Source organism: Corapipo altera, unplaced genomic scaffold (assembly GCF_003945725.1).
Source record: "Corapipo altera isolate COAL_440 unplaced genomic scaffold, ASM394572v1 1, whole genome shotgun sequence".
NCBI classification, from domain to species: domain Eukaryota; kingdom Metazoa; phylum Chordata; class Aves; order Passeriformes; family Pipridae; genus Corapipo; species Corapipo altera.
Window position 1 is genome coordinate 19,936,349 of NW_020884873.1, and position 24,632 is coordinate 19,960,980.

General features: G+C 38.0%; 1 protein-coding gene across 10 annotated transcripts in view; it reads right to left on the bottom strand.

Moving 5' to 3' along the window:
• The window catches only part of ANO4 (anoctamin 4), a 175,015-nt gene that overhangs the window by 23,171 nt on the left and 127,212 nt on the right, over positions 1–24,632 (bottom strand). For all 10 annotated transcript variants that reach the window (XM_027660044.1, XM_027660054.1, XM_027660035.1 and 7 more), the window contains 7 exons: positions 22,430–22,564; positions 21,608–21,704; positions 21,043–21,103; positions 13,124–13,206; positions 7,142–7,282; positions 4,461–4,625; positions 702–738 (listed from right to left, as the gene is read on the bottom strand). In XM_027660044.1, the coding sequence (XP_027515845.1) occupies positions 702–738; positions 4,461–4,625; positions 7,142–7,282; positions 13,124–13,206; positions 21,043–21,103; positions 21,608–21,704; positions 22,430–22,564 (719 nt within the window). The remainder of the gene's footprint in view (positions 1–701; positions 739–4,460; positions 4,626–7,141; positions 7,283–13,123; positions 13,207–21,042; positions 21,104–21,607; positions 21,705–22,429; positions 22,565–24,632) is intronic.

The window sequence follows — 24,632 nt, forward strand, 5'->3', positions numbered from 1 at the left end:
TTTCAGGCTTCTTGACACTGAAGAGCCCTTGACAATAGCTGCAAACTACTGCAACCTTCCAAAATTATCACGATTCCCACAGGTTCTGCCTGAGACATGGAGATATGAATGATAGCCTATCGCTACCCCAGTGGCAGTACACGCTCTCCTTAGAAAACGTGTTTCCTTACTTTAACATGAAGATCACCTTCATGGGTGAGCTGAAAAGATTACTGAAATTTAGAACATCATTATAATTTGTGTGTAGGTAAAGTTGATGACTCACCTAGTTATTTTCCCTCCAAATTAATACCCCTCTTAAAGGCGAATGTTTGATAGTCAATTAGCACCTTAGTTTCGAGCTATAAGTTTCTTTTCCAGAAGGGATTCTCCTTTTCCAGGTCATCATAAAACCTGGAGGTTGTGAGTGCTCAATGTGTCTGAAAAGTCATACCTTTTCCCCCAAGGTAGCACTATGTTTACATTCTTAAAAGGTAAGGGGTTGGAACAAGGACAAAGGTGGATGATTGCTGTCATCACTGATTGAATGGCACTATAATTTAGTTTCTATACTCTTTTATTATAAACTTAAGAAAAACAATAATTCCTATAGACTGCAAATTAATTAGGATTTTTTGTATTTATGCAGACATTTTGAATGTTATCACAGTATATGGACCAATAAATCAGTATAATATCATTCAATTTTGTATTTAACTTACCTAAATTTGTCAGGAAAAGAGCAACCTTTTCATACAGCTGTAATAGAGAAGAAACAACCTCTTAGTTACATGACCACCTCAAAAATATTGAACTGCCTTCCAGGTAGAGCAATTGATCTTGCATGCTAAACCTGACATTCAGGTGATTTCTTGGGTGTTCTGACAATTACAATAAAACTATTGTTTTAAGAAAAATCATTACATAGTAATAATAAAGTAATGATATAATTAAACATGGAAAAATAATGTTTTTAGAGCTTATGCTCAGCTCTTTTCACCCACAATATATGGAGAAAAAAATGCAGTCACTGTCCCTATTTTACATACATAGTGAAAAAGAGTGAAACATCTTTTCCAAAACCACAAAGCAGAACAATAGCTTAACCAGGATTTTTGTTTTAGTTACTTATGGAACATTTATCTCACAAAAAAAATCATCCTAGAAAAGCATGCTATAGTATGTTGGATATGTTGGGTATTTTGGGTTTTTTCTTTTGTTTGAGACTTTTCTGGTGCTGAAAGGAAAGGCACTGAAGGGCCAAGGTTACTTCAGAGAAAATCTTTAGTAATCCCCACAGCACATTTCCTACTCTGAGCTCATAACATTTTTCTAAATCCTAAGTGGTACTTTGTCCATTTAGCAGATACCATGCTCTCAAACTTTGTAGGAGACTGGTAACTTCATAAAGCTTACAAAACTAACTTGGAACGTTTTCACAATCACTATTTGCAAAGGAGTTTTGTACCTATAACCCAACAACCTCAGCATTACTGTAAATTAATACAAAGATTTCCATTTGCTTTAAATGAAACTGGAGCCTATTGCCACAAATTGCTAAATGTCCTTAAGTCTCACTGATGTCTAGAGGGATACAAACCTTCTCATATTTCAGGCTGAAGTACTTACTTATCCCCAAAGTGCAGATCAGCAATGTTTCTTTTCATTTCCAGTTATCCTTATAAACTCTTGACAAAATTGAATTATGTACAGTTTACAGATCAAACTGCCCGCTTAAGAACCGAAGTCACCCTGAAATCTCTCATCCATATTAATAACCACTTCTTGTTTAGAATAGCTTTTTGCTGCCTTTGGAGTAAATTGTTTTGTTTAAAGTAATGGAAAAGGTAGTTTCTTCTGAGTTTAAAAGCATCTCTTAAGGGCAACTGTAAAAGTACAAAATGTCTAGGTCATTTATATCCTAATCTCAGCAGAGAGTGTTCTATTTTACAAATGTATGTTGCTCTGCAGAAGTGGGTATCAAAACTGTATTTTGTTGCTATTCCTTCTGGAACAGTAAGACTGTGTTAGAGATTCTGTTAGCAATGTTTGGATCTAATTATCTGCTACTGCATTTTATCACTACCAGTCCCAAGGGTCCTTGTTTAGGATCATATTCTGTTCTATGTTCATATTTTCCATGGGCAATATCACTGGAATTAACAGGTTTTATTAACCTAGGCAAAGCTAGTGATTGTCTTCAGGTCAAGGCTGCAGGATTATCTGAGAGACATTATGCTTGAAGGTAATTTTGTTTTGTCATGAAGGATTTGTCAGAGTATGTACCTAGTGCTCAGAGCATCTGGTCTTGAATTTACTGTGGTCTAGACATTTCCCCCGATGCTTTGAGAGGCTGTCAAATTGTATCAGAATCACTGGTATTTTTCAAGGCTTCTTAGCAGGGAATTCTCTACTGCTGTACACATATTGGTCTGTTCTGGTTTTATTACTGTATCTTTGCTTGCTCTTCTGGTACTTTTCATAGAATCATAGAATAATAGAATATGATGAGTTGGAAGGGACTCACAAGGGTCATCAAGTCCAACTCCTGGCCCTGTGCAGGACACCCCAAGAATCACATGTGCCTGAAAGCATTGTCCAAATGCTTGAGTCAGAGTTCATGGAGGATTCAACTACCTGAATTGCTTCTGGGGATTTTTTTCTTTCCAGAAAAAAATCCACCACTTCCCCTCAATAAACTACATTAATCCATCATGGGAAGTGGGGGGATTATTTGTTCCTAAATCCTTCTTTTGAAAAGCTCCTGCAGCTTCATATTTTGTGGATCTTTTGTTTTCATGAGCTATATCCAGATCTATGGCTGTGATCTCTGTTGAATGGTAGTGAGTCTAAGGCTTAAGAAATACATCTTTGCAGTGTTCCACTTATTTGATGTATTTTAGGAAAAAAAGAAAAGTTTCTCAAAAGGCACCTTCAAGCAATCTTACATTATTTTAAAAAATTCTCTAAGCTGTAAAACTCTTTAAGAAAAAAATAATTTTGTTTGTGCAGTGTTTCTTTGTTGCTGCTTCACTGCATATACAATGACATAGTGAGAGCTTGGAAATGGATGTTGTACTGGCATAGATATATATAGTTTTCTTTTTATTTCTCCTATACATATTGTGTGCTTTAAGTGGAGTAAAGAAAACCTCCAAAAGCTGCAGACAACAAACAATAAATGAAAAATAACATAAAAGAGCTCTCAGTACAAATTCAGACAGAAAAACATTTTCTTCCTCTTCTTCCTGTCCTTTCTCAGCCTATAGTCCCACCTAAGGGAAAACACAAAAAAGTCAACAGTTCTAGATAGATTCTCCTAGTCACTAATCCAGTCTTGTCTATGCCAAAGAGTGAAGTAAAATCCTGCAACAAAGACTCTTGGAATTTCCAGCCACAGAAACAAGGGGCTGTTAAGATTAATTTTTAGATGATGGAAATGCTTGGGTATCGCACAGGGAAGAAAGTAGTCTCCAAACCTGCACTTTGAAATAAGCAGGCCTGAAATAACATCTCACACTCTCTAGGAAATCAGTTAGCACATCTTCTGGAGCAAAGCCTAACATGCTTTTTGCACAAGATGCTAGCTACTGGTTGCTAGAGGTACCCTGTCTTGGCTCTAATACCTGAGTGGTTTGTACGTTGATCTCTCCTTCCCCTTAAAATGCATTGTTATAATGTCAGTTGACAAAAACCTGACAGTGAAAGGCCATACACCTCTTGCCAAGAGCAATGAATAGAAGACACTCAGAGCAATATACAGGAGTATCAGCATCTCAATGCAAGGATGAAACTCATTCCCCATCTGATATCTGCTATACTGTCTTACTGGGATGTAGAAATTCCATCTTTCTCTCTATTCCAAGCCTGGTTCCAAATCAGTTCACAACAATAACCTGACCTCAGCCAGCCCCAGTTCACTGCACTCAGACAGCACCAGTCTCTGGTGTACCCCGGCAAAGGCCACAGACGGCTCTAGAACAAGTCACATCTGCTCAAGCCTTGCAAAATTTTCAGCCCAAGAGTCATCGGGCATAGGGACATTGTGTCTGTATATGCACATCCTCAGTGGTAAACTACCAGAAAAACTGAAACTGGAATTACTGAAAATAGCATAAATAAGAATTTAGCTTGGCCACTGTATTTAAAAAATAACATCAAAACACAATTAGAAACAAAAATATTAGAGAAATGGACTGAAAGCTGCAAATGTATAAAAGGCAAAAAGAAAGAGGCAGAGGATAAAAGAAGGGTATGCCTCCCTAAAACATTCAAAACCACTTTACATAATGTTTTGGATTTGGAATTGTATTTTACATTAACAGTGACTGATATCCACAAATAATAATTCCATGTCTGTCATAGCAAGACACTCCATTCCTGCTGAAAAAAGGAACTGAAAGCATTTGGTGGTCTTCAGACGAAGATATCTACTGCTCTGATGGTATGGGCATAATTTCAGATATGTTAATTTTACTCACCACATTCAGTAGCATGATGATGCAAAAGTTGATGCACACTGCAGTCCCTGTAGTTGCAACCTGAGAGTTATTCCTGATTAAAGCCCACTTAAAGGCAGCAAAAGTGCTGACAGTCACAACACGATAAATAACAATGCCAAAAACAGCAGCAATCACCACACAGATCTAAAGGAAGAAAAAATCAGAGAGAAGAACTTGAAAACCTCCAGTAGAACAGGAGTTAGCTTCTCTCTGAAACTCTGCAAACTAATATAATAAATGAAAGACTTTAAAAATCCATCCCATTTGATTCCAGAGAAAGGTTTCAACATGATGATTATTCTTATTGTGAAGTTCTTTTTATTTTGCATAATGAAAAATATTTTTGAAATCATATTTAAAAAATTTTTAGTTTTAAACATTTTCTTGAAGATGTTTCTCTTCCTTAGCATTAATGTGGGAAACTGTTGCCAGCTCTGGGAGTTAGAAATTTTCCTTATATGCACATGATGTGCAAAGGCTAGTCTCAAGCTGATGTCCCAGTTTGATGATATCATTTGGGATGGATTTGTGCTTTGATAGACTTCACACTTACAGGAAAAAATATCTCCATTTGTAAGCACTGCCTCAACAATAACCCTGCCAAGCTACCCTAGCTGTTTCTTCCTACAGTTCTGGACAGTTTCTATCCAGAGAAGGTATCAAGTTCAACTGCCCTTGTAATTTCTTCTCTGATGAAATTTTCAGCAAATCAGTGAAGCAGTTACAATGAGAAAGCCATGAAGCTGAGCCAGCCTGCTAAATTTCTTGATGTTCCTTATGCAACAGTTGAGCACTAAATGACAACTGTTTTCCATTCTGACCAATTTATGTCACAGTTTAGCAAGCCACCTAAAGGACAAACTGTTGGGCATTACATGGGTGACTCCTCTCACAAACACTTCGACACAGGACCCATTAGCCACCTTATTAGACAAAGGAGAAAGAGTTTCCTCAGTAGAACACAGAAAATTATTTGCTAAAGTGATGCATTGCAAGGTTGTGCATAGACAAGTTAAATTGATCAAAATTGAAGTATATCTGAGCTAATTAAACACTGAATGCTAATCAAGCTGCTTTCATATTTTCACATTCATTACAAAATTGACTGACATAATCTCAATGCAGAAGTAAAAGGGAAGTGTGTGTGAATGTGATGGATTGTCTCATGATTCCCTGCATAATATTGAGGGGAGGAAGGACCACTTTCCTTTTCCTTACCAGGGAACAAGTAGCCTGGTTCAAGCTGTATTAGTAACTGCACTGTGAGAATCAATGCTGAGAAATTTTGACAACTCCTCTAACTTGAAGTTTTGGTAAGTGTATATCTCCTGTGCTTACAGGGGTAATTTTAAAGGAATATTTTTATCTAAATGCTTGAAAATGTAGGGTTTTTCTACCTCGCTGGAATCCCATGCTATGCCAACAATAAATAGTGTCTTCAGTGAAAATAATTTTTGCCCTGTTTTAAGGGCTGTTATGGGGACAATAATTTGTGGTGCATGCAATTCAGAGTAAGGCTACTCTCTCTGGCACTTTGAGCAAGATCTATAACTAGGCTAAGAAGATTAATGATTGAGTTTGCAAATGGTAGGGAGTAAAATACTGACCCCCTTCAAGAAAGAAAACACAGGGAAAATATGGAAAATATCACAGGTGTAGTATCAATTCTGAACAGAGACTGCATACATGTGTCTTCAAGGGCTGAGTCAGTGTCCATCCGTACCATCTGCCACACCAGAGCGCAGTTCATCTCAATAATGCATTTGCCTTTCTTGACCAAGATTGCTAAGGACAATTTTGAAGTCCTCAGTTTCTTTAAAGTCCTCTGCCCTCTTGCTGGGCTAGCTCACCTACCTGGCTTTCCACAGCTCCTGAGGATGCACACACTTATCATTTCCCAGCCTCCTGGAAAAGCCCTAGTAAATTCCATGGCAGTCTGAGTTGATGCTAGCTGTGTTTTCAAGACCAGTACTACCACAACCATTTTCATGTGAATAACTGCCCATAATGGCTTCACTGAAGTTAGAGGATGGGGGCATTTCAGCAGAAATGCATGCAGTTCTCTGTTAGGAGAAATTTTGCTGCTGCACTTAGTTTTGCACTTTGTAAAGGGGAGAAATGCCACATTTTAGTCAAGGAACATTGGTTTCTCCATTTCAATTGCACTAGGAATATGAACCCTCTTTCCTTATCTCCTCAATACACTGAAAAACTAAGACATAGTAACATCATTAGACACTCTAGGCATCTTACGTTCTCTGTGAAGTTTACAAAGAACAACTGCCTCTTCTATGGCACCTTTCCCCCTCACTCTGCACTGTCTACACAGGAAAGACAACCAGTGAGCTAATTCAGTCAGCTGAAGATGGTGCCTAAGTGTGAGAGAAACACTATTCTGGTATGTATGCCACTACATATAATCTTACAGGTACAGCCTTGAAGGAAGGACTTAACTATCTGTGAGACTTAGTGAAGAGTGAACTAGTGTAGGACTTTACAGAAACTTGGCTTATTTGCTATGTAGATTTTCAAGCTGCAGTAAACATGCTAGAGCTTATTTCACTTTATAGCAGTCATATCCAATATTTAGATACTCTTATCAGCAGAGATAATGCTATTTTGCGTTTTTTCAACTGGTAAATAAATAACAGTTCTCAAACCATAAAAAATATTCCAGATGCAGAAACGATGAGTCTGCTGCATTTATCTGCAAACGCTTGATAAGGCTCTGGCTTCCCGGATATGGGGTTCATTCGTTCTTTCTTGGAGTATTTGGCTTCAAACTGTGGACGTATCTCCTCCTAAGGAACAGACAGACAATGTTCATATACAGCACAGCTAGGAAAAACTCTATAGGAAACTTCAGATCTTTTATCAGGTCACTGTTATTGGGAATTAAATCTTTGAATTCACATTTGGCACAGTTACTACAAAAGATAAGCTGGGAAATCAGGTCTCCTTTCTGAGAATTGTAATAAATCACTGTACCCATAAAAGTATGTATTGAAAGTATTTATTAAAATCCCCAGTTAGCTACTCCTCTAAACAATGCTCTTCCAAACTATGTGTCTGCAAGACAAATCTTTTTAAGGTTGATATCACAGAATTTTTCTGTCTGACATTATCCTACTAATACTGGGATTTTTCAACAAAGCAAAAAGAAAAAAAAAAACTAACCTCATTTTTCCAAACCAAATTGCTGGTTTTTTAGGTATTTGGTTACCTTCCCAATATCAGCAAAATCTTCTCATCATTTGAAAAAGGATCCATGCCATCTAATGCTGCTCAAATGTTTCCTAACTCAGACAATATTATTATCAGGAACAACTTTCAGCAACAGAAATGCCAAATCTTTCTTTGCCATTTAAACCCCTCTTCTGAAATGAAACTTGAGGATTACCTGGGGAGAGACTCGGTTACATCTGTTTACAGCATTTGTCAGAAGACAGGGTTCACTCTTAGTGCAGGTAATACCTCACAGTTTTCAGCTGCAGTAGGGCTACCCTAACACGCAGAGGTTCACCAACAGCCACGTGTCCTGTGCCACTTTACCCAATTCTGACATCCAGGACACTGTCACATATGAGAAAAAGCACCAGGCTATGCAGATGGGCTCTCACAACTGCTGGTAGACATTAGATCAATGTTTATAGTGCTCTGCTGTACACTGAAGAACTAGCCCATGGTACAGCTGACAACAAGGGAGCAGACAAGAATCTAGCTTACAAATTTCAGTCACTTCCAGCTCTTCAGCTGCATTTAATTGAACTCTGACTACTAAAGTTGTAAATGCCCAGACCTAAAATGACTGCATTGAAATGGGTGAATGTTAACTGCTCACACATATCTTTAGAATGTGAATAAAACTGAGATATCCTAAAAGCCTACATCCTTTTTATAAAATTCCCCTGGAAAGGGCAAAACCAAAGAAAGTCTTGTCTCATTTTCCTTCTCCCAAGTTTTGAAGACACTTTCTCAGCACAGTTAATTTCCAGATTCACATAGCAATCTGTTACAAACATGTTCATAACATTTTATAAAAACAAGTTAAGATTCAGGTATGCCTAACTGCAATGCCTGTGTAGCTAATTATGTGCTTGAGGGAACCAGACCTACATAAGCTATACACAAAGGCTAAGCATGTTTCTGTGGAGACAGAGTAACACCTTGTTCTTATTCTATCTTGCTTAAACTGTTCCTGACATATCAGGGCTGCAGGCAGTGGAGCAGACCATAATCTGGCAAAAAGAACCATGTGAGTAGTATTCCTATGTGCCCAGGGCCATGCAAAAGGACAGAGTGTGACAGTGTTGAAGCAGGGTGCTTGAGAATTGCACCCTGTAGATTGTGCAAGGGCTCTGCCAGCTGGCTCACTGAGTCATAGACAAGAAATCCCTACTTCTCTGCAACTCTCTCTGAGCCAAGGTTTAATTATCTTTTACGGTTTGCACTATAGGGAAGTCCTTATCATATCAACATGTCCTACAATCTCCAGTCAATTCAGATAATGCAACTGCTATTTTTACAGGAATTCTCCACAAAAAAATGAGACTCTGGCATGAACCTTTGTACCTCTTTAATGACACTAAACAGTGCTTGGGGCTGGAAGTAAAAAGTACAGTGTCTGGCTGAGGTTAATGATAGAAAGAAAGTGACACTGAAGAGAAAGACAAAAGTATGCTATTCAGAGCAACAGAAGCTATATTCTGTCTGGGAGTGCCAGGAACTGTGTGCAGTTTGTTTCTTGTGGAATGCCCACCCAAGACCCTCCATGTCTCCCACCTTGCACCTGATTTACAAGAACAGGAAATCCAGATATGTAGGGTTGAAAGAGCCAAAACACGTTAAGTCCATGTCCAGAGACTGAGGGACCTGGACACTGCAGGGGCTGCAGCATGCCTTCCTTGGGTGAAAATCTAAACTAGTGAGGAATTTGCAAGGTTGGATATCTGAATAAATGTAATTCTCCTTTCTTCTTGTTTCATTTATTTGCCTCTTCACTTAGAACAGGAAAGGGATAACAAAGTGATAGGAAGCCTTATACATTTTTTTTTTCAGTCTACTGTTGGTAGGAGTTAAAAAATTTCGCTCTGTAGCAAAACCTTGTTTTTCAATTTGCCCATGAAGACTAAAGCAAGCAAAAGCTAGACACATAGTGTTGTTAAAATACCAATCTTCATTATCAAAAGGTTGTGATTTAAAATGGTAATTAGACCTCTTTAATTGATTTCTTTGAAATAACTAATAAAAGCAATCAGCTGATTTTGTCCAGTGATAACTGAATGGAATGTAGATAGGAAATTTAATTAGCAGTGGTTTTCTTAGAAAGTAGCACTTCAAGGAGTAAAATTTTCACATTATGGAGACAAAAGTCTCATTGACTTCTCACCATTTGTATCACTTCACAATCAAACTCCACAGGATGTGTCTTTTTCTACCTACATACAATAGAGTGCTTTCCTTCCTTCCCACTTCTCAAATATGGATAGTTCCAAGTCTTTACTCATAGGTGAAACCATACTGATTTCTGGAGTATCAAATACAGATTAATATGCACTGCCTTAGACCAGATCTTTGTGCTCTAGAAGAGCTACTCTATATTGCTTCGTGAAATATATGCTTTTTTTCCCAAGAGTTTTCTAATCCTTCAATGGGTGAATTCTTGAAATAGTCCTATCCTTCCTAGTCCAAGGATATGTTGTCCTCTGTAGCCCAGATGTAGAAAAAAAGATTTGTAGATTGAAAATCTGAATCTTGATCAGTGGTATGATTATATCATCCCCAGAAACAAGTCTTCATGCAAAGCCTGCAGTTTGCAGATCATCCTGTTTGCAGATGAAGGTAATGGCAAAGTGATGAATGATCTCAACACTTCTTCATCTGGGACACCTGCTTCCAAACTGTGACTTTCTGAAGTGTAACGCCCTTTGGAGACCACAGTGCCAATGGAAAAGTGCAGCATTATATACTCAAGAAGGGGAGGCAGTGGTCCATAGAGCTGACCCTAAAGCAACGACATGCTTGAGTTGTGCAGTAGACATGGACACTGGCAGCTGCAGCATCTTTGGAGAAGACATCTCTGGGAAGCAATCAGCTCCTGCTCTTGGGATCCCACTGAATGCTGAACAAAGGAGGAACTGATGCCTCAAATGCCAATGAGATACTGATGTTCCGATAACCGGTCACATAAATCTTTGAGAATCACCCAGGTGAGTTCCTATTAGCGTCTTTAACCTCTAATTTGAGAGAGAAAGGTGTCATGTGGCACACTGCTTCTGAAAAGACTGCTATCTCCTGCTGTAGAGGCTTACAAAACTCCCTCTAGAACTGTAAGGAGGTGCAATGAATAGCTCTGGAGCACATACAATCATCACTACTGACTGAGGTCTTGTTAACAGAGCTCACTGGAAAAATTCTGCTGTGAGAATAAAAGACCAGCTGACCATCAGCAGGGAGCAGGTATCCTCTGAAAATTACCAATACGCAAATGTCATCCTGCAGGCCAAACTGAAATAATCTGCCAGAGGAAGATAAGCATCTCTCATGAAAAAAAAATGTTATTTGATAGGCATCATGAAATAAACACATCATATTTCTACAAGGACAGTTTCAACTGCCAGAAACTCTTTCAGGCTTTTTGGCTGGTGGAGGAAAAATCTAGAAACTGCACTCTCTCTTCTCTTTTCAGTGTTTATTCCAGCTAAAGTCTTAGTTGCATAGGCATGATAATGCTTTTCCAAAAAAGCTTAGATACCAGAGAGTGAATCATAGCAATGCTTTCCTCCAGGCTCTGTAGGAAGACATGCACTTTCTGTAGTAGCATCGAAGTTATACCTGGAATTTGAACATGTGCATAAAGAGAAGAGGGAAACAGAATGAGAAGGGATCCTGATTGGGCTTGAAGCTGTTGTGGTCACATCTAAGTAAAAGACTCCTCCAAGCACTACCATAGCAGCCAGAAATCACTTAGTAGTATTACATAAAAAGCTAATAAAAAACCCAAGCAAAGAAACAAGCAGAAAAATCTCCCATCATTTAAGGACAACCTTACCAAGAAATTCAATATTTGTAAATTAACTGATCATAGAAGATTCAGGTGGATGGCTTTATAAATCAGCATAGTACACATCCAGGTGGGTTAAATGGTGAAAAATGAAGATATATAACACCTTCAACTAAATACATCTGCAAGAACTGACTTCCTGGGAAAAAAAAGGTCTCATATTTTCAATACTTATTTTTATATTTTGTTAGTTTTAAGGTTCCTTTGCATTCCACGGACAGAGCTATAATAGTCACTTGGAAATTGCAATTTGGTGCAGTCATCTTTTGCCTTACCTGTCAGCAGCAGTAGCAGCTTTTTTGCAACTAGATATTAGGGAACATGATCCCTGCAGGTGAATCCTGACCACTATTTGAACCTCAAGCAGGATTGTCTCAATGTAGTCTCTCTGTGACTTGCCAGTATGGGCAAGAGCAGGCTGCTAATCTCAAGAGACTTAAATCAGTATTAGAGTATTTCCTAAATACATGACAATTATTGTGAGGTATCACCAAGAACTGACTGAATATGTTCACATATAATGATGTTCCTGTTGCTGTAAAGAAATCAGTTTCCAGTTGGTAAGTTATTTCATGTTCTTAGTTATTTTCTTAGTTGTTAAGCATTTAATAAAAAAATATCCCAGCAGCAAATGAGCAATTGCACCATTTCATGGCCTCACTGAACTACATTGCCTCATAGAGACAAAAAATCTCATAACTCAGAAGTCTGTTCCTCTTCTGGTAAGATTAATATAAAAGAAATTCCTCCACAAAAGCAGGAATATAGAAGTTCAACTGCATTGAGACAACTACAGCAGCCTCTAACCATCTCTCCAAGAGTTTCAGGACAGTCTCTGTAGAGGAAGGAAAGCAGACTTTGTGGATATCTGTAGTCTAAATCCCACCCAAGGAACACTCTTTCTGCCATACCCATCTTGCTTTTGTCCTGCATAATAAAACCTTCTAGTTCCACTTCCACCTCAGTTCACAGTCCCATGAGCATGTTGTTCCTTTCTGGTAACCACCACAGGAAAAGGTTAAGGTTATTTTTTGCTGTTTAGGTTCCTCCCTAAGGGAATTTCCTCTACCAACACAGGATAAAATAAGTCCTTTGAGTTTGTTCATCTCCCCCTCTCTCTCCACAGCACTTTTCAAAAAAAAGAGCACCTGAGTGCTCAGAAGCTGGTATAATCCTCAAAAGGCTTTTCTTTCCATCAGTACTCCTAGTGACTACATAAAAGAATAAATACAAGCTTGTTTGCCAAATTTCATGGTACCCTGGGTTGTCAAGAATTTCCTTAGATTAAACAGCAAAATTTGTTAGCTACCAAAACAAAAATGGATTTCCCACAAAGTGCATTTTTTCCATGAAATCTTGCAAATTAATTTAGATTTACAAAGGTATAAAAAGTGAGGACAGTCTGGCTCAGAGAAAGTTTCTTCATGTTTCAGAGGAAAGTTTTAAGGAGAAAAATGCTTATTTCATAGTTTATAAAGATTCGAATAATGAATTGAAAATAAATCCAAAATAAAAACACAAATTTGTAACAAAATCTCTTTGTTTTAAAGACGAGGGTGTACATTTTTTTTATACAAACCTCTTCTTCTTCCCAGTCTATCAAGTCCCAGTCATAAGCAATTACAGCTCGCCTTCTTTTCCAAAACTCCAGAAAAACAGTAGCTGGAGCAAGTAGAAAAAAGATACAAAATTGGTTTTAAGTCAAGAAAATTGTAATGAGTATCACAGAACTGCTGAATGAAGCTGTTACATTATTTTAATTTCTTTGCATAAACAGGTTCCTTTGAACAGCAAATCTTGCTGATGATCAAAACTGCTTTCAAAAAGCATGGCTTTCTAAGGATTACTTTGCTTGCTTCAAGTATGATTGAGGTTTTAGAAATTTCATTTAGTGCTAAATGAGAATGTTCAATTTCTAACCAACCAAGGGAGGGCTCTCAAAAAATAAAATTGTTCCTGTGAGTCATCACTACCAGATATAGCAGATTTCTGATGAAGCTAAAGGTTTCTTGGGGTTTTCTCTTGCAGATAAATTAGTAACTTTCCTTCTTTGAAGACCATTTACAATATACAGAAACCAGAACCCAGCAGAAGTGCATTCCAGTGCATATGCAAACCTGTAGAGTACTACTGAGGAAATAGGAACTTCTGTTTTACACCTTTTTAATCCAGATCCTTTTTTACACTACATAAGTTCATATATGTGGTGTGGCATTAACATCTGATAATTAAACATTGTATTGTACAGCCCTTATTGATAGAGTTCAAGACAGAGTAACAGGCCTGCACATGACTGCTGTGGGAATATGACTGGGAGTAAAACTAGAGGACTGGGAAGTTATATTCACATTCTAACAGAAGTTAGAATGGTAGGGAAATTATATGGTGAAATGCAATTGATACTTCCTGAATGAAATGTGGTCAGTATGCCCGAAACCTATTCCATGATTACTCCCTCTTAACACACAATCTGCAACCTTAAGCACATGCTAAAGGGGATGGAGTAGAAGGTGGAGTGGAATGGAGACACTGTGACCAGCCTCTGGCGTAATCCTTGCAGCAGTGGTACCTTGAAGATAAACCCCATAGCAGCTGTCAGCCAAAGGAGACAGGAGAAGATGTCTTGCTGCTGAACAAGCAACTGTGGTGGAATCACTTTTTTTGGATGAACTTGGTTCATTATAATCTAACTGTATTACTAACACACACCTCCATCCCCAAGTTACCCACCTCCAAGGTATGACCACCCCTCATGGAGCATGTGCTCTATATTTTATCGACTATATCTTTAAAAGAGAAGTGAGAGAATTTTACACCAGTAAGTAACAAACGTATGTATCACTAGAGTCACTCTAGCTCCACGTAAATGTGAAGAAATAGTATAAAAGTAAGTTAAGAATTGGGAAAAGTCATAACTTTTGGAATCAGTCGATGGTCTGAACCTGTCTTATCCCCCTATAGGGATGCCTATTGGGTAAGAACATTCTATGCTCTCTGATCATCTTGAGCTACATTTAATTGGTGATTAGAGCTTGTCTGTACATTGCTTTGAACATGTTTTTGCAGTCAGACTATCACCATCAGTCTTCAAACCGTAACCTGTCACAATTTTCTATTATCAGTGTGTATATTAACAAACTGTTAATGTGAGTCCTTCAAGGGTGCTAGCAGTTGCTGGCAGTGGGTAACCAAAAGCGTGAAGATCTGGGAGGGGGTCTCTCTTATGCTGTTGGCACGTGTCCCTGAGCAAGTTAGTCGAACCATCCTCTGATCCAGCAGACTGGTCAGTGGAGAGTCACCATAACAGGATGTTGACAGACTGATGTGCCACAAGGGTCTTGGCTTTCCTGCAGCACTGACAGACCAATCAAACACTAAGGATTTGAAGAAATCCCCCTTTTCATTTGACAGCCATGCTTCCATTTTGTGATGGAAAGAACAATTAAGGAAACAGTAATAAAATAATAGGCACATAATCTGAAGATTAATACTGAGCCTATTTATAGTTAGAGGGTTTTTAAAATTTGTTTTGCAAAAGGAATGTAGAGGCTGTCTAAAGCCAACACAAATCAATGGACAGGCTTCCTTTCTCACTGTGAAGTTTGGCTCTTTCCTTTATTGTTCACTGAAAAGCAGCAGGCTGCTAACCACAGAGAACATAAACCTCTTTGTTCATGTGGTAGCACAGTATCAGCTGTAAGTGTCACAATAGTCTGGCAATATGTTCCACATCCAGCCTTAAAAGCATCTCCTTAATAGTCTGTCTGCCCTACTGCAGCCTATTGATAGAAACGGGACATGATACTAAACACTGGCATCAGTTTGGCAAAAGTGAATTTTTAATAAGTAAGAATTATATTTTATTGTACTAGCCAATGCAGCTAAGGTATGCTTAGAAGATGAGCACTACGAGCAGATAAGGTAAAGTATCAAAAACATGTTTAGGGAGCAGATATTTGGTTTAAAGGCATTTTCCTGTGCCACGTCCTTCTTTTTCCGACAGCTGGAATTATGTTACACCAGGTCACAGATTTCACAGAATATTCTGAGTTGGAAGGGACACACAAGGATCATCAAGTCCAACTTTTAACATCAAGTCCACACAGAGATCAAACCCACAATCTTGGTGTTATTAGCACTAACCAACTAACCAGCTGCTTTGATTTAATCTAATAAAATTAATGAGCCTAATGTTTCTATAAATTTTTGTAATAATTGCAGTGTGATTGGTTGGTGTCAGCAAAACTAGTAAGTGCTAATGAGGCTCCACTGCTGCTGAACCACCACATGGTTCATTCCTTGATTTTTTTCTGGTAGGGTTGTTTCTCTTCTATCAGCTCATATTGAATTATTTTGTACAGGATAAACAAGTAGTCCTGCACTTTTTGGAGACCTGGGAGAAAGAAGCCTGATTACTACCACTCTGTTTTCATTCCAAAAAACATCTGGTAGCAGTAATCCAGTGAGCGTATGAGTCCCATGCATGAACCTCTCAGATATACCTGTGCTGAACAGTACTTCTTTTCTTCCTTGTTTTTCACACACCTGGAATGAGGAATCTATACATATTATATGTAGCATATTTAACACCTCTCAGAGTAAGTATGTGCAGTTCCTTAAAGCTTCTTCAGAAAGCTATTTTCTAACCATTAAGTAGTAAATAGGATGATCCATACAGTGCTGTTTTAGCTTTCACTGTTACACTTTTCTGCCTCTCTCCAGGTCAGTATGCAGTTTTACCTTGCTAGGTAGTTTAAAATTTGCTATAAATAACCATCTTTGATTGATTCACTGTGCTACTGAGGTCTTCTAAAACTTAAGGTACTACATTTTGAAATTTCTCTGCTTCTGTTTTGGTCAGAAATTTCAGCATTCATTTTGGACTTTAACACTCAACAGGACACAATTGTACTTATTGTTGCCCTATTTTCCTGTTGGTATGTTTAAATGAGATGCTGAGTATTATCAAAAAGTCCTGCTTGGAATTTTGAATTTCTCATTTGCCTTAGCTCCCAGACCTTTTGCTGTCTTTTTCTATACAGTGCTTGTCCTACTTCAGAGCTCAACCTTGCGGCTGAGTTCTCAAATCCAATTGTACAAACAGTTGTCTTAATATCACTTCCTCAGATGCTTCTGTAATAAGTTGTGATCTTATCTAGTAATGCAAATGGTCTCTTGCAGCAAATAGCTTTATCCTGACCTTCTCTGAGAAATCCTCTCCCTATTGTATTTCAGAACACTAATATATCCATCCTGACTCCTTGAATATATTCTCTATAGCAGGAGTATCGCTGCAGAACATCCTTAAATTCTATCTCCTCGGAGAGCAGATCAATGTGAACATTTTATGCTAGAGGCAAGGTTTGTAGGAAAGTAATATCTTTTATTAGACTAACTGATAAATTTAGAAAAATTGTTTTATGTTGGCAGTTCTCATTGCTTGAAAAAAATGTTAAATTCTTCATGCCAGGCCTTTTTTTCGCCTCCTAACTTCGCCTTTCAGCAAGAGTTCTAAAGCTACTTCCTTTATCAAAGGAAACATGCTTCTAGCTAGACAAGAAGAAATTTCAAAAAGTATTTTTCTTGTGTCCCTTAGTCCCTCAAAGATATGCAGAGACAGAGAAACTACCACCAGCCCACTTTATCTATAACAATGCATTAGAAATGACAAATTGCTGGACTTTCCTGTTGAACAGTTACAGAACTTTGCTACTGAGCTTCAGGAAACATCTTGACAGTAACATCTTTGCAATAGGTTTCCCTAGTATCTCAGTTGGAAAAGCAAAAGCTACAATTCTGTCTGGCTTTACAGAAACACGCTGGAAGTCAATTGAGTATCAAATTTACCTACTTTCTTTAATGAGAATTAGTTTTTACTGCACTTTAATTGCCAACATTTACTTTGAATTAACATCTTCCTCTCATTTTCTGTCTTTGGTAAGAATCTAATGTAGACTGTAAAAAGAGAGAAGTTTTTCCTAGAAATGGGACCTACCTTTTCATTGAGCCCAGTATATCTCAAGGTATACATAAAGCACAAAGTATGGGTGTTTCCCCTAGCACAGACACACAAAATATGCTATTATTCCCCTCTTTTTGAAAGCTTTGAACATCTGGAAAATATCATCAAGACTAGAGATTCTCAGAAGAAAAAAGTTATTTTCCATCTTCTGAGATGATGATGTCTCAGTGAGCATCAATGATAATCTGTATAGCAATAAAGAATAAAATAAAAAAAAAGTTTTAGTCTTTATAGGGACTTATTTTTTTCCATGAACCAGAGATTTACAGCTTCAATCTGATCGAAAGTGTATTTCCTTTCAACAGAAGTTTCAATACAGAAAAGCTTATACAAACTACCACTGAATTCCTTAAGTGTACTGAAGGGAGACTACCTTTTGTCCTTTGCTACATCAGTTTAAAATGAATGTTGTCTTAAGTCATAGGGCTTTCAGGTATACTTTAGTAAGTATCATATTTTTTTCTGTTGCATCAATTACTTTTACTTCTCATATAGAACTTTGCTTACATGAGCAGAAATCAAATAAGTGAGGTGATGGGTCTATATATATTTTGAAGAAAAGTGTGTTTCTATTCCAGTATCTCCTGGTGCACTTGACAATTCCAGCCTTTGATGGCACTCACTTATCTCATGATGAAGCATTATAAAAGATGAGTCCCTGTGCTTCAGAGACCTACAGTCAGGCTCATTGCTGGTCCACAAATCAAGCAGTCCCTGCTGGTATTTGCCATGGTAATTCCTCTCCCTATCCTGGCCACAGCAGTTTGCTTGTCATTTGGTGATGAATTTTATTTATATTTAAAATGTCAGCAAGCCACTTTGTCCATCAATTAAAGATGTCTTCAGAGTAAAAGGAGGAAAGCTTCATACAGATCATCTCTCCATGGAAAGACCAATCTGACCACATCTGGTTTTGAAAAACCCAAGCGAATGCCTGAGGCTTCTCCCCCAACATAGGAACTTACTAATGGATATAAAGACAGTGAAGAAAGTACTTTACATAATAATAACAGTGTCTAAAGTCCAGCTAAAGAGATAACACAGTTCTAGCTGCCTTTTTTTGCTTTCATTCTCTTTTTATAAAAGCACTGCCATCATTATTTTGTATGTTAGTGCCTACCAAATTGGATCATCTGTAAGGTTGAACTTTTCACAGCCAATATTTCATGCAGTTGCCAATTGTTTCATGCTGACAGAAAAAAACATTTCCACAATCAAAACTGTATCATTGTTTCTTCTCTCCCCCCATGATTTACTGCAATGATGGCAATTCCTGCATATGCCAACAGGCCTACTACAGACTGAAAACCCATTTAACACAGGCAGTAAGCCAGCTCCTAAATACAGCACCAGAAAATCCCTGAAAAGAGTGACTTTCTTTATTCTAAGGCTGCTTTAGCCCTATCTGCACAGAAAATATCTCCACAATCTCACTGTTGTCTCTGCAAGGTCTTCTTTAAGAAACTACAATTTGGGTGGAGCCATAGGATTGCTCTGTTCCCCAAACCATACCCCATACTCACATCTCCTTCCTGTTGCTGTCTCTACCTCTCTCTTGGTGGCAAGCTCACAAGTACAGTGTAAGCCAACAAAAGTGGTGGGTAAAGCTCTCACCCTCAGCTGCTCTCCTATAGTTTCTTCTCCAGTAGCCAAATCATCCAGAGGGCAGCTTTTATTGCATTTTTTTCTTATCTCACAGTGGACTTAGGTGCTGTAAATGCAGTGCATTTTCCAGTGCTGGCAGGCCGGTGTGGAGATATTCCGAGAGGGAATTGGGTCTGGGAGTCTGACAGTGATGCTGAAGGAGGGGGATGAAGGAGAGGCTAACCAGAATCAGATGTAGCTTCTGTCAACTAGGACAGGAAAGAGAGAGGACCTACAATATTTTGTAGGCAGGCATGTTCAGCCTCCCCAGTCTTCTCAAAAGTAGTGATCACAATGCAGGACCGGGCATGGTTACCTGAGTGAGGGACTCCCCTTACCTAGAGGTACTTTTCCTACAGCCCTGGGTCTGGGCAGTGCTAAGACACAGATGCCATGCTGTAAGCACAGCTGTTTTTTGAAATCAGTGTTATTGTTAAGGAGGAAGAAAAGCATTAGTGCAAAAAGCTGCACTCCAAAGACATGCTCATCAGCAGCTAGAAACTGTGATGTCAATGTTCAACAATGTTAAACCATCAATTTCCTTAGCTGAGATTGGAGGTCCATGTCTCTACGCTGAATTGGAAATTCTCAACTTTAGTGAACACAGAGAGAAAGAGTTTGGAAAAGCTGAGTAAACATCTATAAAAACTTTTAAGTCTTAGAAATTTTTAGTAGTTCTCAGCTCTGGTGTAGTTTAAAACAAAGCTGAAATATCAAGCAGAATCATAAAATCTGTATGATTTGTGGATTTTATTCTAAATGTAATTTGTGATACTTTAATACTGACAATATTACATGAAATGACATGAACAGGCTTGATGGGTTTATGACCTAATTTAATTGGTTAACTAAGACAAAATGGGATTTTTGGAGGATGGAACTGAGACAGACAGGTTGGCTAATCTGTGTTGTCCTGGTGGCTCCCATGTTGCCTCTTACATATTTCTTGTAGTTCAGTAAAGAGATCTGCAGTTTAAAATGGAGATTATAAGAATTACTTGGACACCTTTCCAAAGCAGTTTGAGATGTGTGAGTAAGAACAGGAGAACAATGACAACTCAGGATAGCTCAAGTACCTGGAGCTGTGAGATGGAGGTTTAGTTACCTCATTGAGCCATTTTTTAAAGTTATTAACCTTCTCTCAGAATGGCATGGCAGTACCTAAGAACCTAGGCATTCTTAGGCAGCTTGTGCTGCCAGAAATTACTGTTTCCTCTTTCCTTCAATTCTGCCTACATGATCAGAGTAGGAAAAATAGTTGAGCCAGAAATAGAACTGTTCTATGGGCAAAATTCAGCCTCCATGGCAACAGTTAGACCACTCTCGGATCAATTTGCCATTCAATGAAATCTTCCATTTATTTCATCTGAGTTTTGATTTAACTGCAAACAGCTTACCTGTATTTAGGCTTTACTGCCTTTCTGCAGGATGGGGAAACAATACATTACTTCATTTTAATACTGACACTAAACTCAATTGCCCTAAACTAAGAAAAGTCCTTAACAGTAACAGAGAAAAGGCTTCAGTATCAATGGATTTAAAACCAGTTAGAAATCCCCACAGAATGTAATATATATATATATATATACATATGTAAAATCTACATAGACACTACATGCTGAATTCATGTTTTTATTTTAATTAAAATTACTATCACATAAAACCCTGATTCTACAAATTCCATCTTTTTTTGCAGAAACAGAAAATACTCAAACCTATATTGTTTTTCTCAGTGTGTGAAAAAGGCGTGCCTGAAAATAAAAAGGTGTAGGTTGCATACAATCTTTAAGAAACAGATGGTTCAATTACTTAATATCAAAACAAAAACTTACCCCACACAGCCATGAAAACAGCAAAAAAGACAGTAGCTCCATTGTCAAAAAGGTGAGTAACCTGAGGGATATATTAATAGTGTGGTCAATTTCTGATAATAGGACTTTATTTTCTATTTTCACCTAATAACCTTAATGTGATCACGAGTGTAGCTGACTTGACAGTCCTGAGGATCCTTCCCTTGATATGTGAAATGCACCTGTCAATTGACAGGACTATTTGCCAGCCTGGCCTGGGACTGACCCCTGCCAACACCAGATGTGAACATCATTTCAGACCCAAAGCATTCATCCAACAGAGGATGGATCAGGAGATAAAGGCTAATGTCAATGACACCATACACGTGCATCTACGACACGACCTCTGAGACTGCTTAATCTCTAAGTGCAAATTACATTCAATTGTTTTACAACCCAAGTACTGATGAAAGGCAATATCAATGTTGGCTGAACTTGAGCTGTCCTTCAAGATTTTAGCTACTCAAGCTCACTAAAGACAAATGTAAAAGGCAAAATTAATGCTTTTACCAGGACAGCATTTCTATTTGCACAGCCTAAAACATACCTTGGCATAAATGCAGCTGTCTGACAACCTCATGAAGGGGCAGTATTTATCACATATAGGACACATTATGATGTCTGTAGCTTGACAAACTTCTTTACTGGAAAAATAGAAAAGACAAAAATTAATGGCTTGATTATTACAACAATCTGCACAATGATTTGTCTTAAAATGGATTGATAGGTTTCACCAATATTCAGTTATTTGTTGAACAAATCTGGTCTGTAACTGAAGCCAAGATGTTCATAATTGCATGTATATAATTAATATTTGTTGACTGTCTAAGAGTTTACAGTCATAACTGTAGAGTACAGTTCTTCAGGGACAACCTAGCAGCATGTCTTTACCATCTCCAGCTTCTCCTTGAGTTAGAGTGAAGGATGAAGAGGGTGAACATAATTGCAGACAAAGTTCAGTTTGACTTATTCTTGTGACTTGTCTTAAATGTGTAAGAATTTAGAGATGAAGCACTTAGCAGAAAGTGCAGGGGTTTCTTCATTGGGAAAGGCCTTAGAGAGAGTGAAAATTCCCCACTCTTCTGCTGGCCTGTTTCAAAAGCAATGAAGGGCCCAGCTTTTTCCCTACTTCATGCTGAGCTGCCAATACCATCAGCAACTGGAACTGGGCAAGTATTTCCTCTCATCCGAATTCAGGAGCAAAAAACATAGGAATTTTGACACTGGGTGCCTTGTGAGAACCAAGCAGTCTTTTCTGATAGTTCACTCAACAGTTCAAAATGAAATAATTAACAACTCATGGGAAGTTCTGTTAAATTATTCATAAAACCCCACAGCTGTAATTTCCTTATAAAAGTTCCCCTGTTACCTGACTTGGCAGTGGTTCAAAGTGGTGACTCCATACAAAAAGACAAACAATCCAATGAAGGCAGCTGGGAAGAGCATCCCCGTGTACCAGCCTAACCAGGCAAAGTACAGTCCAATTTTCTCACCAAAGTATCGCCTGTTTTAAAACACAACACAGAAAATTAACCTGCTAATTAGAATAAATCTGCTTAGTCTTGTTCATTTGTAGAAAATAAATATTTCTATCATATCTGAAGAGTGGATTAGAAAGCAGTCAGAAGAAAAACCCTTCAACTAGGCTTCTAAATCCACAGTGAGGGACCTGACTCATGAATGAACCTAAAATATGAACTTAAAAATTCACTGACCAGAGTTTACAGTTAGATGAGTGGAGACCTCATAAAGGAAACACTGAGTTACTTTTAAAAAGCTAGTTCTTTGTATGTGGGAAATTGATGTTTTGCTTTGCCTTTTGGCCATGTAACTGTACTGCCTAAATAATTGCATTGAAATAAGTTTCGTCCCTAAAACTGGTACAACAGCAAAAATTATTTGAGCCCATATTATTTCTAAGAAATTAATTAACCAGAGTTTATTCTCCAATACAATTTATTTTCATTTGATTATTTATTTTCTTAGCTCAGTTCCTGGAAAACTAATTTCATGATTCTACCACACGTGGAAAGCGAAGTGCAAATAATGTTCATCATCTTGCATTGATTTGAGGAAAGCAGTCTGAATTAATCCTAATTTATTAGATACCTTGCTGAAAAACTAGCAGCAAAGTGGCCAGAAAGCTCCTTTTTGCTACACATTCTTTAGCACTTTTCCTTCCCCTACACACAACCAAACTTTTGTTTATGTGTTAATCAGTACATCAAGCACACAAAAAACCTGCTGAACTCATCAGCATAGTGTCTGATGTCTTGTCCACAGTAGGCTGAGATTTTAGTGTATTATTTGCAAGATTGTTTTAAAGAATGGAGGCAAGATAATATGTTTGTGTTTCAGAGACTGCAAATAACCTAAACTTGCATATCCACCGAATTGGAAAATAGCTGCTATTGAAAACACACTTTCCCACTAATGATAAAACTTCTGATCTACCCAGAGACAAATGAAGGGAGTCAGCACTGCTGGCTCCTCTGTGCTACCAGAAAACATCTTTGGCCAAACTTTCACAATGAGAGTGGAAAGACCTATGACGGTTCTAGGGCTGGATGCATTGTAGAAGAGGACACTTGGTCTGGACTACACAAAAATAGCAGCTTTCAAATGGTTATTAAAAATTTCCAGTGTGAGAAATATCTATATGGGCTGAGCTCATAGTCTGTTGAATGATACTGACCTCTATGACTATTTTCATTTGAGTTTACCAGCTCTGTATAAGAAGCCAAATATCATCATGTTGGTTTTATTCTTCTGTGTTTCAACAGAGACTCAAATTTATGGGCTAGAGATGATAAACTAATGATAACGTGCTCAGTTCTGACAAGGGCAGCAGGTCTGATTGCAAAAAATCACATTGGAAACTGCTTTTTGAGCCCTGACTTTAGAAGGTTATTGAAACCTTTGGCCTAATTGTTTTTCTGACACTTTGGATATCAAGCTGTGCCTGCTCCTCTGGAAAAGAAAGCTCACATTGTGAGCTTAGTTCTACTGAATATTTATGACTTTTCTCCACATACATAGTTTAAAATAGTGAAATAAACTTGACCTTCATCAAGCTTTATTTCTTATTTCATTCCCTACACTCAGGGATGAATGCTTCCTCGTTCCAATGCCCTAGCCGACAAATATTCATGACAAAATTCATCTCCTATCCTGTTGAGCCCTTCAGTCTAATGGTGCAAATCATACTATTCTTTTTGATCTAAAGATCAAACAGCTTAATACTAGATGAAGACCCAAGAAAGGTTCAGTGTGTGCGTAAAGAAGAATGGCCATGATGGGGAGCAACCCATCTCTGTAAAGTAAGGAAAAGGCATCTGAGCCTGGTTTCAAAAACGAGTGAAGGATGTTGACATTACTTTGATACATATTGATTTAAATATGGACAAACAGTCTTGATATTCCACTATTGCCCTTTGGAACACAGCTGGTATTCCTGTACTGCTGTAATTTGCATCAGGATCAAGTTAATATTGCATGTCTTTTGGCCCAATAGTTAGAACATTTTTCCTTTTCGTCTCTTCTCAGATACCACTATGTTAAGTGCTATAGAA